A 17,507-nucleotide genomic window follows, 5' to 3' on the forward strand; every position below is an offset into this window, starting at 1 on the left:
AGGGTGGGGTGAATTGAGGGTGTTTGTTTTTAATATTATAATGCTTCTCCCTTTTTTTATTTTTTATTCTGGTATCATTAATCTACAATTACATGAAGAACATTATGTTTATTAGGCTCCCCTCTTCACCAAGTCTCCCCCACATACCCCTTCACAGTCACTGTCCATCAGCATAGTAAGATGCTGTAAAATCACTACTTGTCTTCTCTGTGTTGTAACCCTCCGCGAACCCCCTCCACATTATACATGCTAATTGTAATGCCCCCTTTCTTTTTCCCGCCCATATCCCTCCCTCCCCACCCATCTTCCCCAGTCCCTTTCCCTTTGGTAACTGTTAGTCAATTCATGGGTTCTGTGATTCTGCTGCTATTTTGTTCCTTCAGTTTTTTTTTGCTCTTATACTCCACAGATGAGTGAAATCATTTGGTACTTGTCTTCCTCCACCTGGCTTATTTCACTGAGCATAATACCCTCTAGCTCCATCCATGTTGTTGCAAATGGTAGAATTTGTTTTCTTCTTATGCCTGAATAATATTCCATTGTGTATATGTACCACATCTTCTTTATCCATTCATCTACTGATGGACATTTAGGTTGCTTCCATTTCTTGGCTATTGTAAATAGTGCTGTGATAAACATAGGGGTGCACCTGTCTTTTTCAAACTGGAGTGCTGCATTCTTAGGGTAAACTCCTAGAAGTGGAATTCCTGGGTCAAATGATATTTCTGTTTTGAGCTTTTTGAGGAACCTCCATACTGCTTTCCACAATGGTTGAACTAATTTGCATTCCCGCCAGCAGTGTAGGAGGGTTCCCCTTTCTCCGCAACCTCTCCAACATTTGTTGTTGTTTGTCTTTTGGATGGTGGTGATCCTTACTGGTGTGAGGTGATATCTCATTATGGTTTTAATTTGCATTTCTCTGATGACAAGCAATGTGGAGCATCTTTTCATGTGTCTTTTGATCATTTGAATTTCTTCTTTGGAGAAGTGTCTATTCAGCTCCTCTGCCCGTTTTTTAATTGGATTATTTGTTTTTTGTTTGTTGAGGTGTGTGAGTCCTTTATATATTTTGGATGTCAACCCTTTATCGGATCTGTCATTTTTTAGTATATTCTCCCATACTGTAGGATACCTTTTTTGTTCTATTGATGGTGTCCTTCACTGTACAGAAGCTTTTCAGCTTGATATAGTCCCACCTGTTCATTTTTCCTTTTGTTTCCCTTGCCCAGGGAGATACGTTCATGAAGAAGTCACTCATATTTATGTCCATGAGGTTTTTGCCTATGTTTTTTTCTAAGAGTTTTATGGTTTCATGGCTTACATTCAGGTCTTTGATCCATTTCAAATTTACTTTTGTGTATGGGGTTAGACAGTGATCCAGTTTCATTCTCTTACATGTAGCTGTCCAGTTTTGCCAGCACCATCTGTTGAAGAGACTGTCATTTCCCCATTGTATGTCCATGGCTCCTTTATCGTATATTAATTGACCATATATGTTTGGGTTAATGTTTGGAGTATCTATTCTGTTCCACTGGTCTGTGGCTCTGTTGTTGTGCCAGTACCAAATTGTCTTGATTACTGTGGCTTTGTAGTAGAGCTTGAAGTTGGGGAGCGAGATCCGCCCCATTTTATTCTTCCTTCTCAGAATTGCTTTGGCTATTCGGGGTCTGTGATGTTTCCACATGAAATTTTGAACTATTTGTTCCAGTTCATTGAAGAATGCTGTTCTTAATTTGATAGGGATTGCATCGAATCTGTATATTGCTTTAGACAGGATGGCCATTTTAACTATATTAATTCTTCCTAGCCAGGAGCATGGGATGAGTTTCCATTTGTTAGTGTCCTTTTAATTTCTCTTAAGAGTGTCTTATAGTTTTCAGAGTATAGATCTTTTACTTCCTTGGTTAGGTTTATTCCTAGGTAGTTTATTCTTTTTGATGCCATTGTGAATGGAATTGTTTTCCTGATTTCTCTTTCTATTAGTTCATTGTTAGTATATAGGAGGGTCACAGATTTCTGAGTGTTAATTTTGTATCCTGCAACTTTGCTGAATTCCGATATTAGTTCTAGTAGTTTTGGAGTGGATTCATCTGCAAATAGTGACAGTTTGACTTCTTCTTTAGCAATCTGGATTCCTTGTATTTCTTTGTTTTGTCTAATTGCTGTGGCTAGGACTTCCAGTACTATGTTGAATAACAGTGGGGAGAGTGGGCATACCTGTCTTGTACCCGATCTTAAAGGAAAAGCTTTCAGCTTCTCGCTGTTAAGTATGATGTTGGCTATAGGTTTGTCATATATGGCCTTTTTATGTTGAGGTACTTGCCCTCTACGCCCATTTTGTTGAGTGTTTTTATCATGAATGGATGTTGAATTTTGTCGAATGCTTTTTCAGCATCTATGGAGATGATCATGTGGTTTTTGTCCTTCTTTTTGCTGATGTGGTGGATGATGTTGATGGATTTTCTAATGTACCATCCTTGCATCTCTGGGATGAATCCCACTTGGTCGTGGTGTATGATACTTTCAATGTATGTTTGAATCCGTTTTGTTAATATTTTGTCGAGTATTTTTGCATCTGCATTCATCTAGTATATTGATCTGTAATTTTCTGTTTTGGTGGGGTCTTTACCTGGTTTGGTATTAGAGTGATGTTGGCTTCATAGAATGAGTTTGGGAGTATTCCCTCCTCTTCTATTTTTTGGAAAACTTTAAGGAGAATGGGTATTATGTCTTCTCTGTATGTCTGATTAAATTCCGAGGTAAATCCATCTGGCCCGGTGGTTTTGTTCTTTGGTAGTTTTTTGATTACCACTTCAGTTTCGTTGCTGGTAATTGGTCCGTTTAGATTTTCTGTTTCTTTCTGCGTCAGTCTTGGAAGGTTGTATTTTTCTAGGAAGTTGTCCATTTCTCCTAGGTTTCCCAGCTTGTTAGCATATAGGTTTTCATAGTATTCTCTAATAATTCTTTGTATTTCTGTGGGGTCCATAGTGATTTTTCTTTTCTCATTTCTGATTCTGTTGATGTGTGTTGACTCTCTTTTTCTCTTACTAAGTCTGGCTAGAGGCTTATCTATTTTGTTTATTTTCTCAAAAAACCAGCTCTTGGTTTCATTGATTTTTTTCTGTTGTTTTATTCTTCTCAATTTTGTTTGTTTCTTCTCTAATCTTTATTGTATCCCTCCTTCTCCTGACCTTAGGCCTCATTTGTTCTTCTTTTTTCAATTTCGATAATTGTGACATTAGACTATTCATTTAGGATTGTTCTTCCCTCCTTAAATATGGCTGGATTGCTTTATATTTTCTTTTTAAGACTTATTTTGCTGCGTCCCACAGAAGTTAGGGCTTTGTGTTGTTGTTGTAATTTGTTTCCATATATTGCTGGATCTCCATTTTAATTTGGTTTTTGATCCATTGATTATTTAGGAGCATGTTGTTAAGCCTCCATGTGTTTGTGAGCCTTTTTGCTTTCTTTGTACAATTTATTTCTAGTTTTATACCTTTGTGGTCTGAAAAGTTTGTTGGTAGGATTTCAATCTTTTTGAATTTACTGAGGCTCTTTTTGTGGCCTAGTATGTGGTCTATTCTGGAGAATGTTCCATGTGTACTTGAGAAGAATGTGTATCCTGTTGCTTTTGGATGTAGAGTTCTATAGATGTCTGTTAGGTCCATCTGTTCTAGTGTGTTGTTCAGTGCCTCTCTGCCCTTACTTATTTTCTGCCTGGTGGATCTGTCCTTTGGAGTGAGTGGTGTGTTAAGGTCTCCCAAAATGAATGCATTGCATTCTATTTCCTCCTTTAATTCTGTTAGTATTTGTTTAACTTTTGTTCGTGCTCCTGTATTGGGTGTATCCATGTTTATAATGATTATATCCTCTTGTTGGACTGAGCCCTTTATCATTATATAATGTCCTTCTTTATCTCTTGTTACTTTCTTTGTTTTGAAGTCTATTTTGTCTGATACTAGTACTGCAACACCTGCTTTTTTATCCCTGTTGTTTGCATGAAATATCTTTTTCCATCCATTGACTTTTAATCTGTGCATGTCTTTGGGTTTGAGGTGAGTCTCTTGTAAGCAGCATATAGATGGGTCTTGCTTTTTTATCCATTCTGTTACTCTGTCTTTTGATGGGTGCATTCAGTCCATTTACATTTAGGGTGATTATTGAAAGATATGTACTTATTGCCATTGCAGGCTTTAGATTCGTGGTTACCAAAGGTTCAAGGTTAGCTTCTTTACTGCCTTACTGTCTAACTAAACTCACTTATTGAGCTATTGTAAAGACAGTCTGATGATTCTTTATTTCTCTCCCTTCTATTCCTCCTCCTCCATTCTTCATATGTTGGGTGTTTTGTTCTGTGCTCTTTTTAGGAGTGCTCCCATCTAGAGCAGTCCCTCTAAAATACCCTATAGAGGTGGTTTGTGGGTTGCAAATTCCCTCAACTTTTGCTTGTCTGTTAATGGTTTAATCTGTCCTTCATATTTAAGTGATAATCCTGCTGGATACAGTGTCTTTGGTTCAAGGCCCTTCTGTTTCATTGCATTAAACATATCATGCCATTCTCTTCTGGCCTGTAAGGTTTCTTTTGAAAAGTCTGATGGTAACCTGATAGGTTTTCCTTTGTAGGTGACCTTTTTTCTCTCTGGCTGTCTTTAATACTGTGTCCTTTTCCTTTATGTTTGCCATTTTTATTATTATGTGTGTTGGTGTTGTCGTCTTTGGGTCCCTTCTGTTGGGAGTTCTGTGTGCTTCTGTAGTCTGAGCAACTATTTCCTCCCCCAGTTTGGGGAAGTTCTCAGCAATTATTTCTTCAAAGACACTTTCTATCCCTTTTTCTCTCTCTTCTTCTGGTACCCCTATAATGCATATATTGTTCTTTTTGGATTGTTCACACACGTCTCTTAATATTGTTTCATTTCTGGAGATCCTTTTATCTCTCTCTGCATCAGCTTCTATGCGTTCCTTTTCTCTGGTTTCTAGTTCATTAATGGCCTCTTGCATCCCATCCATTCTGCTTTTAAGTCCTTCCAGAGATTGTTTTATTTCTCTAGTCTCCCTCTGTACTTGCTCCTTTAGCTCTTGCATATTTCTCTGCAGAGCCATCAGCATGTTTATGATTTTTATTTATTGATTTTTATTTTGAATTCTTTTTCAGGGAGACTGGTTAGGTCTTTCTCTGCAGATCCTCTCTAAGGGGTTGTCTGGACTATTTTGGACTGGACTAAATTTTTCTGCCTCTTCATGGTGATAGCGGTGGCTGTAGGCAGGTTGCAGGTGTGTCAGCTGGGAGTAGAAAGTCCTTTCCTGTTTGCTGGGTACCTTGCCCTTCTCTGCTGCCTGTGTCAGTTACCCGCACTCCTGGAGCAGCCACCGGGTTAATCCCCTAAGCTGCTTTGGGCAGGGTCTCCGACAGAGCAGCGGAGAGCCCTGTGGGGAGTGGCTGGCACACCAGGTGTGCTCCTCTGCGATAGCGGCGCCACTGTCAGGCAGCTGTGTGCCAGCAGCAGCCTTTGGGTCTGGCCCAGCCTGCTGTGTGTTGGGCTGGGATTCTGGTTGGCTGCTGGGAGCTTGGCTGCTCCCTTTGGCACCGCTGCATGTGCATGCGGGCCTCTCCCATGCCCCTCTGGCACCACCGCCCCTGGCACATGCGTGCTGCTCCCGGGCCACTCAGGTGCCGCTGCCGCGAGCTCGCGTTGACCTCTCCCGGGCCCCTCTGGTGCCGCGGCCGCTGGTGCATCCAGGCCACTTGGTTGCCACCGTTGCGGGCTCGCGCAGACCTCTCCCGGGCCCCTCAAGTGCCGCTGCCACTGGCGCACATGGGTCGCTTCCATGCTGCTCGGTCGCTGCCACAGAGGGCCTGCACGAGCCGCCCCCAGTCCCCTCTGGTGCCGCTGCCCCCATTACGTGCTGCCACTCTCCCACTTCTGGGCCAGTGTGTCGGGGTCCGTGCCAGTTGGGGGAACGACTGGCAGGCTGCTGAGTGCCGTGAGGGGCTTCAGAGCTGTGCTGCTGCACAGGGGTTTAGGGCGCCTAAAGTTCCCTGGGATTCCCAGCTGCTGACTAAGTGTGCTGGGATGACTTCGTCCAGGTGTGGGGTCCCTGTCTCTTTAAGACTTGCAAAAAGCACTCGCTTTTCATTTGTCTCAGGGGCTCCAGTTGCGGGGACCTGTCTGCAGGTTTTGCTTTTCCGTTTCTCTAATATGCAGCACCCTGTGCACCTTGTTTCTGCACTCCAAGTGCAGATTTCTAGAGCTGGTTGTTTAGCAGTCCTGGGCTTTCACTCCCTCCCCATTCCGACTCCTTTCATCCTGCCGGGTTCTGTGATCGGGAGGTGTTCGGGTCCCGCCTGGCTGCAGCTTGTATCTGACCCCCTTCTTGTGATGTTGAGTTCTTGCAGATGTAGATGTATCCTGGCTGTTGTACTGTATCCACTGGTGTCTCTTTTAGAAATAGTTGTATTTATTGTATTTTCATAAATATATATGTTTTTGGGAGGAGATTTCCACTGAACTACTCACGCCACTATCTTGGCTCCACCCTCACTTCTCCCTACTTATGTCAGTTAAATTTCCATAATAGAATATATTGGTCACAAAAAAATACAGGTGTCTTTCCTACTTCACTGTTGTATTTCTTTTAATAAATTTAGTAATTGGCTGCCTACTTTAAATATATCATTCTCTGTGCTTGGTCATTGAAATTCGGGTTCACTTTAAAATTCTTTGAATTATTATTTCTCAAATCAGAGAATAAAAGATCTGAAGGTTGGTTTTCCAAGACAGGAATTGAATCTGTCTTCTGCGAGTAGTGATATAATTTCTGTATAATTTCTTCTCCCTGTGTTACCATCCCCATATCTTTTAAAATTTGCTTGATTGATCTCTAGTTCTCTTTTACGTCTTTAATTACATGTTACTTAAAGCTAGTGTTCTGTTGAACATCCTGCTATTTTTTTTTTACTTTTTTTTATTATGGTATTATTGATATACAATCTTATGAAGGTTTCACATGAGCACATTGTGGTTGCAACATTCACCCTTGTTATCAAGTCCACCTCACACACCCCATTGCAGTCACTGTCCATCAGCATAGTAAAATGCTATAGAGTCATTACTTGTCTCCTCCCTGCTATACTGCCTTCTCTGTGACCCACATACATTATGTATGCTAATCATAATGCCCCTTAATCCCCTTCTTCCCCACTTCCCTCCCTCCCCTCCCCAACTCCTTCCCTTTGGTAACTGCTAGTCCCTTCTTAGAGTCTGTGAGTCTGCTGCTGTTTTGTTCCTTCAGTCTTAACATCCTTCTATTTTTAAACGAGGTAGTCTCCTGGGGGAGCATATGTGAGACATATCAAAAGTAAGTATCAAAACTACTGACTTCCCCTATAGAAAGCATTCCAGCTAATAAGCAAAGGAGGAATGATAGAATTATAAAATTATCATTTTGCAACCTGTGAAGATTAATGACTCTAGGCAGTGATTCTCAATGACTGCTAATATCACAAAAAGAGAAACAATCAGGCATTAGTGCCTCTTGGTGGAACTACACAATACTGTCAATGAAATGTTCCTACCAGAACATCAAATCGGAATTTAACAAAGGCTCTAGATCTAACTACCAGTTTACAAGAAATACAGAGAACAAAATATCTGATTCCTTAGGGGGTAGGGGGAATCTATAAATTAAAAGAAATTTAAACTATTGACAATCTATGGGCCTTGGATTTGACCAAATTGGAAAACAACTCCAAAGTTTGGAAGAATTTGAATACTGACTGGAAAATAACGATTTTTTAACAAGTTGTATATAGATATTATATAGTTATATATACTGAAATGTTGACAATGTAAAATTATAAGACACCTGGAAATTGCTTTAATATAATGCAGGAGTATGGGAAGAGTGAGTAGCACTATAGCCGAAATAAGAATAGCCTGAGTCAGTGAGATGATAGGTACATGGGGGTTCAGTATACCATTCTCTTTACTATTGTATGTATATTTAATTTCCATGATACAGAGTCTTAAAAAATAACTGTTAAGTTTCTGGTTTTGATCTTACAAACTTCTCTTTGATTTCTAAACATTTCTCTTTCCTTAGATATTTAAAGATGTCTCTATTTTTGCATTTGCATATTTTGCCTTTTACTTACCTGAAAAAAATTCGTGTAAATCTGATTTTTTGCAGATAAAAACATTTTTTCAGTATAGTTACACTTCTTTTTTTTTTTTTTTTTTTATTGAAGGGTAGTTGACAACAGTATTACATTACATTAGTTTCAGGTGTACAACACAGTGATTCAATATTTATATACATGATAATTCTAGGTACCAGCTATCACCATACCAAGTTGTTACAATATTTTGACTATATTCCTTATGCTATACATTACATCCCGGTTACTTATTTATTTTACAATTGGAAGTGTGTTTATATATATATATATATATATATACATATATATATATATTTTTTTTTTTTTGTGAGGGCATCTCTCATATTTATTGATCAAATAGTTGTTAACAACAATAAATTTCTGTATAGGGGGGTCAATACTCAATGCACAATCATTAATCCACCCCAAGCCTAATTTTTGTCAGTCTTCAATCTTCTGATGCATTAGTTACACTTCTTTAATGACATAAAAATCTATAAATCTTCAATCACTAACTTCTTAAAAAATAAGTTGAAATTTTTATATATAGGATTTACTTTAAAAGATCACTCACGCCTTCTTGTAATATGTCTTATTTATTTCAGCTAAATACATCTTTTCATAAATTTAGATGTTGGAAAGTTATTTATAATACATTGGACTTTAAATGTTTTGCTTTTATTTTTTTCTGAACCTGCAAGATAACCAGACTCTTGTTCAACCCCTTTGAGATCTTAATTTTTGTATTTCTACTTTTTGTTTCCCAGGTAAAAGTCTGCTATAGCTTTCTAGTTCAATATATAACCGGTATTAAGCCTCTGAAGATTAACAGTTGGCTGCTTATGAAGTGTCATAACCTTAAATATTAAATTGACTTTCTGGTTTAGTTTTTTTATAGCTTAGCTGTTTAGTGGCCTCACTGACGTGGATGCTCGTTACCATTGCATGAAGTTGATCATATTTTTACTTTAGGTACTTGCTGCAACCAAGAGACAATGGAAACAAGTCATCTAAAACTGATGACCTGGGGTCTCTTCGATTAAATATATGTTATACAGAAGACTGTGTGCTTCCTTCAGAGTACTATGGTCCTTTGAAAACTTTGCTGCTAAAATCACCAGATGTTCAGGTACTTTAAAAATCTCAAGTGTATGATTTAATATGGAAAGGCCAAAATAATGCTGTAAATGATGAGGAAAATATTTCAGAATATCGAGTTTTATTAAAAGATTTATTTAATTCATCTGATCCACAGTACTGTGAGCCAGTAAGATATGCCAAATTCCATCTCTGATTAAAATTCAGAAAATTAAATGTTAGTCTATGCAACAGTTACAGTTTAAGAACATACTTGAATTACTGTCAGTGATTGAACATTTGGTCATGTTAACTTGATTTTTTGCTTGTTTCCTCTCTGTGTCTATTCTAGCCGATTTCTGCCTCAGCTGCTTACATTTTGGGTGAAATATGTCGAGACAAAAATGATGCTGTTTTGCCTCTTGTGCGACTGCTGCTGCACCACAATAAACTTGTTCCTTTTGCCACTGCAGTGGCTGAATTAGACTTGAAGGACACCCAGTAAGAATTACATTAAATGTTAATTATGTGTCACTGAAATTGGATCTCAGTTTCCCAAATTGTTTTTGTAATCTTAGTTCTCTTGTATTGACCCACCTTACTGAGTAGTGTCTGAAAAGAACTGCTTATCAAGTAGTAACAGGCAGTTGTTCAAGTTAGCAAACAGTGTCCACCAACAGCAAAGTTAACGGTTAATAAAGAAATTTTTTAATTCTGTGTTGAAATTTCCTATTACTGGTCTTTGCTTCTTATTGTAACAATTCCCATGTCACATAAAATACCAGGTCAGAAGTTTTTTTTCCCTTACCCATTTTGTATCCCCCTTACTTATATGCACATCTGTGACATTCTAAAAAGTCATCAGGTGGCTCCTGTTCCTGTCATAGTCTTTTGTATCCACACACACACATATCCCATTTTTGTAGTTCATAAATATGGTTTGCTGCTTTTCTTTTTTTAACTTATTTTCTTATATTTTTGGTAAGTAGTTTTAGCAAATTTGAAAATCCTAAAGGCAGCAAATTTTTTAATGGATGGTAAAAATTACTAAAACAGTGTATGTGACCGGAGTCAAATATATTATTGATTTCACTCCTTTGTTTGCTACACTTGGTTTCATCTTACTTCTATTTGTATTTCAGAGATGCAAACACAATTTTTAGAGGAAATTCCTTGGCTACCCGATGTCTGGATGAGATGATGAAAATAGTGGGAGGGCACTACCTGAAAGTAACATTAAAACCTATTCTAGATGAGGTACAGAAAATACCGTGATGTAGGAGTTCATGTGGTATTACCATATCATCTCTTTCATCAGATGATCTATTGATGGGAATGATACAATCATTCATGTATTACTGAAAGAATAAGGCTTTACGTGCTTTAAAACTAAAGTAAATTATTTACTTTTCCATCATTGATTCCCTTTTTACTCAAAAAGCATATTGTAGTATACTCTATATAACTGTTATTGGATTTCTGGTGTCCATAGAATTTCAAATATATGAGAAGTATTTTTTGATATAGTTCTTTGGGAATATTTATATATGTTATCTCTGGGTAAGGGTTTTAAACTTTTTTATAGTTTTAGTTTTTATAATTGTATTATCAGAAAAATATTATTTTCACTTTACCAAATTATATATAAAAGAGCATTAAATGAAAAATTAATCTATTTTCCAGATATGTGAATCCTCAAAATCCTGTGAAATCGATCCTATTAAATTGAAAGAGGGAGATAATGTAGAAAATAATAAGGTACGTCCTTGTTATCCTTAAGACTGCCTTAAAATTGGCCTTAATGGTATGCCTATCTCTCACTATGTTATAGTAATGTTGTGTGGAGGGAAGCACTGCGTTTTTATTCTTTACATAATGCCCATATGGTTAGGAGCATTTCCTTTGTCTACATTTTGGAATGTTATTTCCTCATTGGGTTTCACTTTACTTTTGTTCTTCATTGTCTCTAAGTAACAATAGTGGCATAAGGCTCTGTCTAGTTCCAACCTCCATTCTCACCATTTCTTTGGAGTCAAACTGATCAGGTGAAATGGCGCAATGACTTGGTCAGCCAGTACTTCTGGTTGCCTCTGGGAAAACAGTGATAATGTTAGTTCCAAATCTTCATGGCAGTAGATAGCAGGGCCTCAGTGTCCATGTGCCTGTGTATCTGAGTTATTTCCCTGATTTCTCTTTGGATCATTTATTCTCTGTTGCTTTTTAGGATGCTCATTCCATATTCACCTCTTAGATTTATCTAGTCTAAATCTGATTTATTAAATTAAGCTAGGATGTAAATTGTCCATTAACTAAAAGAGTTTAGAAAAGGGAAGCAGAGCTTTGGAATACTAGATAGTAGCTGCCAAAGAGATCTTAACTTTTATTGCATTTTTTTTCATAAAACTATTAAAGATGTGTAGAAGTTAAAATCTTAATGTTTACCTTTTAAAATCCTGTAGGAGAATCTGCGCTACTATGTAGACAAGTTATTCAGTACGATTGTAAAATCAAGTATGAGCTGCCCCACTGTAATGTGTGATATCTTTTATTCTCTAAGACAAATGGCTACTCAAAGATTTCCTAGTAAGTACCTTGTTTTACTAAAAAAATTCCATTTCATTTTCTGTATTTGATTTTTTTTGGTAGATTTATTATGAATTTGGTTTATGTGAAATGTTTAAGGTGTCTGTGTACTGTCTTTAATTTTTAAACTAGTTCTAGCTTTTTAAATTTCTGATTTTTCTTATAATCTTAAAATATATTCTGTTTAACTTCAATATAAAAGCAACTTTACAAGAACAATCAAAATCACTATTTTTAAGAAAGGCAAAAATTCAGAACTGTAAGTAAACCTAACACTGCTTATGAGATTGTTAAATGTAATAAATTAAATACCTTTGTTTTCTGTACCTAACTACTTTTCCACTTGCGTGTATTCAAATATTGAGTTTTTAGTTCCATGCATTGGACTAGATTTGACAATTTGAAAATGCTAAGGTTTTGATGGTGAGAGGTTTTTACAGAAATGGTTTTAATATTAGGAATATCTCTGTTGAAATATACATAGAATTTTGAGGTACATATATCAATAACTTGCATGCTTTAATTTTGTAAGAGCAGCTATGTCATGCTTTGTTTATAAATTTTTCATAAATTTAAGAGTTGCTATCTCTGATTGTCAGGACTTAGAATTATCCTAATTATATACATCTCTCATAAGTAAATAAACTTTCTATAGCTGTCTTTCCAGATCTCCCTTTAATGGGGGTGGTAGGAAGGTGAAAAGATAAGGCAGCTACTTAAATTATCAGTCTTACCCAGATACCACGTTTTTTACATGTGTGTATGTGTTTGTCCATGCACGTGTTTATAGTCACCTGCCCCTCCATTAAATTTACCCAGTGCTGAAGTGGTAGGGCTGATTTGTCCAACTAACATGTAGATAAATTCACACCTAGGTGTTTTTGCTAATTATAGTGAAAACATAAACAATTAACTTCAAATAAGTGTACTAAATCTATTCTGTTTCAAAAATAAGGGGAGCAGATACATTAAGACAGTGGAAAGATGAAATGCTGACTGAAATTATAATTTCAAATAGTGAATTAGATCATGATCACATTGAGCACTTAGTGAGTTAACTGGTGCAGTGCTAACCCACATTATCTCCTACTCTCATCTGCACAATACCACATGAGGTAGGTACCATTCCCCTTAGATAGATAATGAAACTGAGGTTTAGAGAAGTTAAGTAACTTGCCCAGGGTCCATTGACATGGCCAGTAGGCAAGCAGGATCTCAGATGTGGGCCTGGCCTATTCCAAAGCATGCTACTAGTCGTCGTACTCTATACTGCCTAGTGATCTTGGCCTTCAATATGTTTTAACTGTTCATATAGCTGATCTGAAACACATTTCTTTTATATATACATATATATGTGTGTGTGTGTGTGTGTGTGTGTGTGTGTGTATAGTCTAAATTGTTTATTCTTATTTATATAAAAATAGAACACATTTTATGATTTTTTAAAATAAGTACAGACATAGCTCCTTGACTATCTTTTTGTTGGCTTAAATAGTAATAAATATGTCTTCATGTCCTCAGTAGACTACAGTAGTGATAGTTTGGTTGTCATAAATAATTTATGTTTCTCTAGGAAGATTGGAGAGGAGAAGAGGAGGCAATGAGTGGGAAGCAAGTTATTATTAAAGAACTACATATTAGATTACTTGTTGGTGACTACCTATTGAATGACTTGTAAGAGTTCAAACTCAAACCAAATCTAAACATTCTTTTCCTTACCACTTCACTTGCTTTCTATCATCTGATGGCTGGGTTAAATGTTCACTCCAGTCTGAAATAAAAAGTGTAGGTGAATGATGAAAGCAACAAGTTATCTTTAGTTCATCTGAATTTTTGTGTGGAATATTGATAGATTTTTTTAAGTGAAAGATTTCTGCCTAATTGTTTTTATTGGATCATCTTTGATATTGTCAAGATTTTTGTGGGGAAAATTGTAGTACTATCCTAAAACTGAAGATAATCTCCTATCACAGTCTTGAGGGATTTAGTATTACCACTAGGTAGTGCTAGATATTCCTTTTCTTTTTTGTTGTAATTTCAGGAGTCTCTTCTTGCAAATGAGGGAAAGAGGTATTTTTCTGAACTAAAATATTACTGAAAACCTAGCAGCTCTGCCTTTAAATTTTAAAATTATTTCTATCTGATTTTTTTAGATAACATATTTTCCTTTAATTTAGTCATAATCATTACTGTCATTTCATCAACTCAATCCCTACTAGACAAATTATATTGCTCTTCTGTTTAGTTTACATGTTTTTTCAATATTGTTTACATTGTCATCTTTGTTTTTTAATTCAGTGTTTTTGTACATGACATTTCACCATTTTTTTTCCTGCAGATGACCCTCATGTTCAGTATTCTGCAGTGAGCAGCTTTGTATTTCTTCGTTTCTTTGCTGTAGCCGTAGTATCACCTCATACTTTTCATTTGCGACCTCATCATCCAGTAAGTGTTGTTCTTTTCAAAGCTTTATTCCAATCTTATTTATTTTTATGAAAATAAAGAAAAAATAAGCCAATTTCACTTGACTATATTTTCTTATAAGAGATGCTTAAATTTACTGGGCATTTTTCTTGACCATTTCAGTCTTTCAGAGAAGGCTGAAAATTCTCTTTTTTGTTGTTTTAAAAGGTATTAGACAAGAGTAGTAAAATGTTGATAATTGAAGCTTGGAGATGGGTACAAAGAGAATTCATTATATTTATCCTCTGCTGTTGTGTATGTTGCAAATTTCCATAATACAAAGGTGGGTTTTTCTTTTCATTAGTTACAGGTTAGTTAATCTCACAGATATTTTTAAATCTCACAGAAATTTGCAAAGGCTTATTTTTGAAAGATATAGAAACCTTTATTGGAGCATAATTTATTTGGTATCTCCATTTTTTACATTTTACTTACCTGAGATACTATAAATACATGAGACTTAAAGCTTTTTTTAAAGCATAATAATCTTTTTATTCTGAAGTCCTATTTAATTACTTAAATATGAATCTGCACTACATATATTAACATGTTTCTTAATATTTTTAAATTCCTCATGTTTTCTGTTTATTTCCTTCTCATAGTGTATTTTGATGACGTCTTTAACCTTTTATATTCCAAATATTTTATAATCTTATCTAACTGCTTTCATTGCTGATTTGTATAATAATAATAGCCAACATACATTTAGAGCACTACTTTGCGCTAGGCCTTATTCTAAGTACTTTATGTCTTAACTTGCTTAGTCCCCCCACTAACTGTGAGGTAGATTCTGATCCATCCCCACTGGCAGATACAAGAATCACAATTTAGTAACTTGTCCATCATCACACAACTAGTAAATTATGATTTGATCTTACTCAGTGTGAGTGACAGAATTAAACTGGAATTCTGAGATACTGGATTAAACCGGAATTCTGTACATCTTTTCTGTCTCTGAGCTTACCCCTGTTCCTTCCTGCCCTTTAAGCAGGTAGGTGTTTGAGCACCTGTAATGTATCAAAAACTGTTCAGCACTGAAGATGCAGTAATGAGGAAGACACTCCCTGCTCTTAGGAAACTCATTGACTAATACAGTGTAGGGAAGACACATGGGTTTTGGAGTTAAGTGGCCCTGAAGTGAAGGCCACTCCTTCTGTTGACAGCTGCATAACATTGGCCACTCATTTAACTTTGAGAACTGAACAGAACTGTTCAGCTATAGGAGCAACCACACTCTTTCTTGGCAAAAGACAAATGGTCTGCCAGTAGCTGTGGGCCAGTGTCCTTTTTTTCACAAGGCTCTCCTTTCTATCGCTGTGTTACTGAAGCTGTACAGAGCTCTGGGGCAGCGAAAGCTCAGTAGCAGCATTCTAGACATAAACTGAACTCCTGTCTCTGAGCTTGTGACCCTGCCTTATATTCACACTTTGATTTGCATATTTCTATAACATATGTTGCAACAAAGACCTTTTAACCACAAACTCTGTTTTAGGTCAATTTTACAATCATTATGCCAGGAAGACAGCATTAGGCTGTCATCTAACATTATTGTTTGCTTTTAAGTGTAACTTTATCCCTTTTTAAGAACCTTTAACTCTAATTGGGGACATAGGGCTAATACATAAGACACGTAATCTAAAACTTACATATATAAATCTGAAACTAGCACCTGATTATTACCAAGTAAGGAGTAGATACCAAGACAATTCATACTACAAGGATTGATCCTAGGACCTGGGGGTGACAACATCATTTGTATTGAGAAATACAAAGTGGTTGCAGAGAAGAACCAGTTAAAGATCATAAGATTTTACATTTAGAAGTTTTTTGAATTTTAAGGAGCGAGTTTTATTTTTTTGGAAAGGAAGAAGTAAAATAATTGCAAATGACATATTAAATACAGAAGATTCTAAGAAATTCATTTGATCAAAAAACTGAGCTAATAAATGAGTTCATCAAAGTTACAGGATATCAGGTACAAAAATCAATTGTATTTCTTTTTTTCTTTTTTTTTTCATTCCTAAACTCTTTTTGTTTAGTGAGTGTAAAGCATCTACTATGTGCCAGGAACTGTTACAAATTCTTTGCAAATATTAAGTCCTCATAATGACCTGATTATTATCCCCATTTTGTTTGTTTTTTGTTTTATTCAAGTATTAAACAACACTGGGGTTTCAACATTCACCCATATTATCAAGTCCTTACACCCTCTATTGTGGTTACTGTCTATCAGTGTAGTAAGATGCTATAGAGTCATTACTTGTCTTCAAGAAGTGAGTTTTAATAGAGTGAAAAAGAAGATCAGATTGCAGAAGAAATAGGTGAATGTGGTTTTACCTATAAAATATATCAAAAGTGAGGTTCTGCTAAAAGACATGGGCAAACTCAAGCATGTACATGTATGTGCATACAGACATAAATGAGTAATTTTTCAAAAGACTAACTTTTAAATATGGATTATGTTAATATTGACATTGTAGACCAGTCTTTTGAGAAGTTTCATGGTGGAAAAAAAAGATTGAACCATCCTTCTCATCATATCCCTTATTCTTTCACCAATAGCTCCCTTCAAGATTCAGCCAAGGCAGAATCTTTCCTAACCCTTCAGTTTGGGTTAGGTGCCTCTCTTGTGTGAACCTGTAGCACACTGTGGTGTCTGTCATCGCACCTGTGATACTGTTTTATAATCATCTGTTCTTAGTCTCTGCATGTATATTTTCTATGTCTTAAGAGCAAAGTCTGGATCTTTTTCAAGTTTGTGTAGCCCAAGCATAGGGCACAATTTCTAAGACAAGTAGATGCTCTATAAATGTTTGGTTAGTGAAAGGTGATAGCTCAGAGAGGGAGCTCCTCAAATGATGAGTCTTCTTCAGAATGGGAAAACCTATGTATAGTTTTAGTAGAGGCAAAGAGGCCAACAGACAGGGAAAAATTGAAGAGGAAAAGGAATTTATTAATACCAGGTTAATATCCAGGGGGATTCAGAAAGAGTGTCTTTAGAAGAAAAAGTGATGGGGTGAACCATTAAATTAAAAGGTAATTCCTCCTTGAAATATTATGGTGAACCACATAAAATTGTGTTGGTTTGGTTTGGTTTTCTTTTTGTACATCAAAAACAGTCATAAATGATTATTTCATATGGTTCAACTTAATATAAGGAAAAAAGGATAGGATATGTTGTTCTGAGGTGAGAGATTCAACATTGCAGTTGAATTTAATAAATGTTATA

At 36.3% G+C, this 17,507-nt stretch overlaps 1 protein-coding gene across 2 annotated transcripts in view; it reads left to right on the plus strand.

The window, feature by feature from the left end:
* The window catches only part of RASA2 (RAS p21 protein activator 2), a 163,153-nt gene that overhangs the window by 107,484 nt on the left and 38,162 nt on the right, over positions 1-17,507 (plus strand). For both annotated transcript variants that reach the window (XM_036877287.2, XM_036877288.2), the window contains exons 10-15: positions 9,128-9,284; positions 9,585-9,733; positions 10,375-10,489; positions 10,916-10,990; positions 11,692-11,815; positions 14,154-14,260. In XM_036877287.2, the coding sequence (XP_036733182.1) occupies positions 9,128-9,284; positions 9,585-9,733; positions 10,375-10,489; positions 10,916-10,990; positions 11,692-11,815; positions 14,154-14,260 (727 nt within the window). The remainder of the gene's footprint in view (positions 1-9,127; positions 9,285-9,584; positions 9,734-10,374; positions 10,490-10,915; positions 10,991-11,691; positions 11,816-14,153; positions 14,261-17,507) is intronic.

Source organism: Manis pentadactyla, chromosome 1, assembly GCF_030020395.1.
Source record: "Manis pentadactyla isolate mManPen7 chromosome 1, mManPen7.hap1, whole genome shotgun sequence".
NCBI lineage: Eukaryota > Metazoa > Chordata > Mammalia > Pholidota > Manidae > Manis > Manis pentadactyla.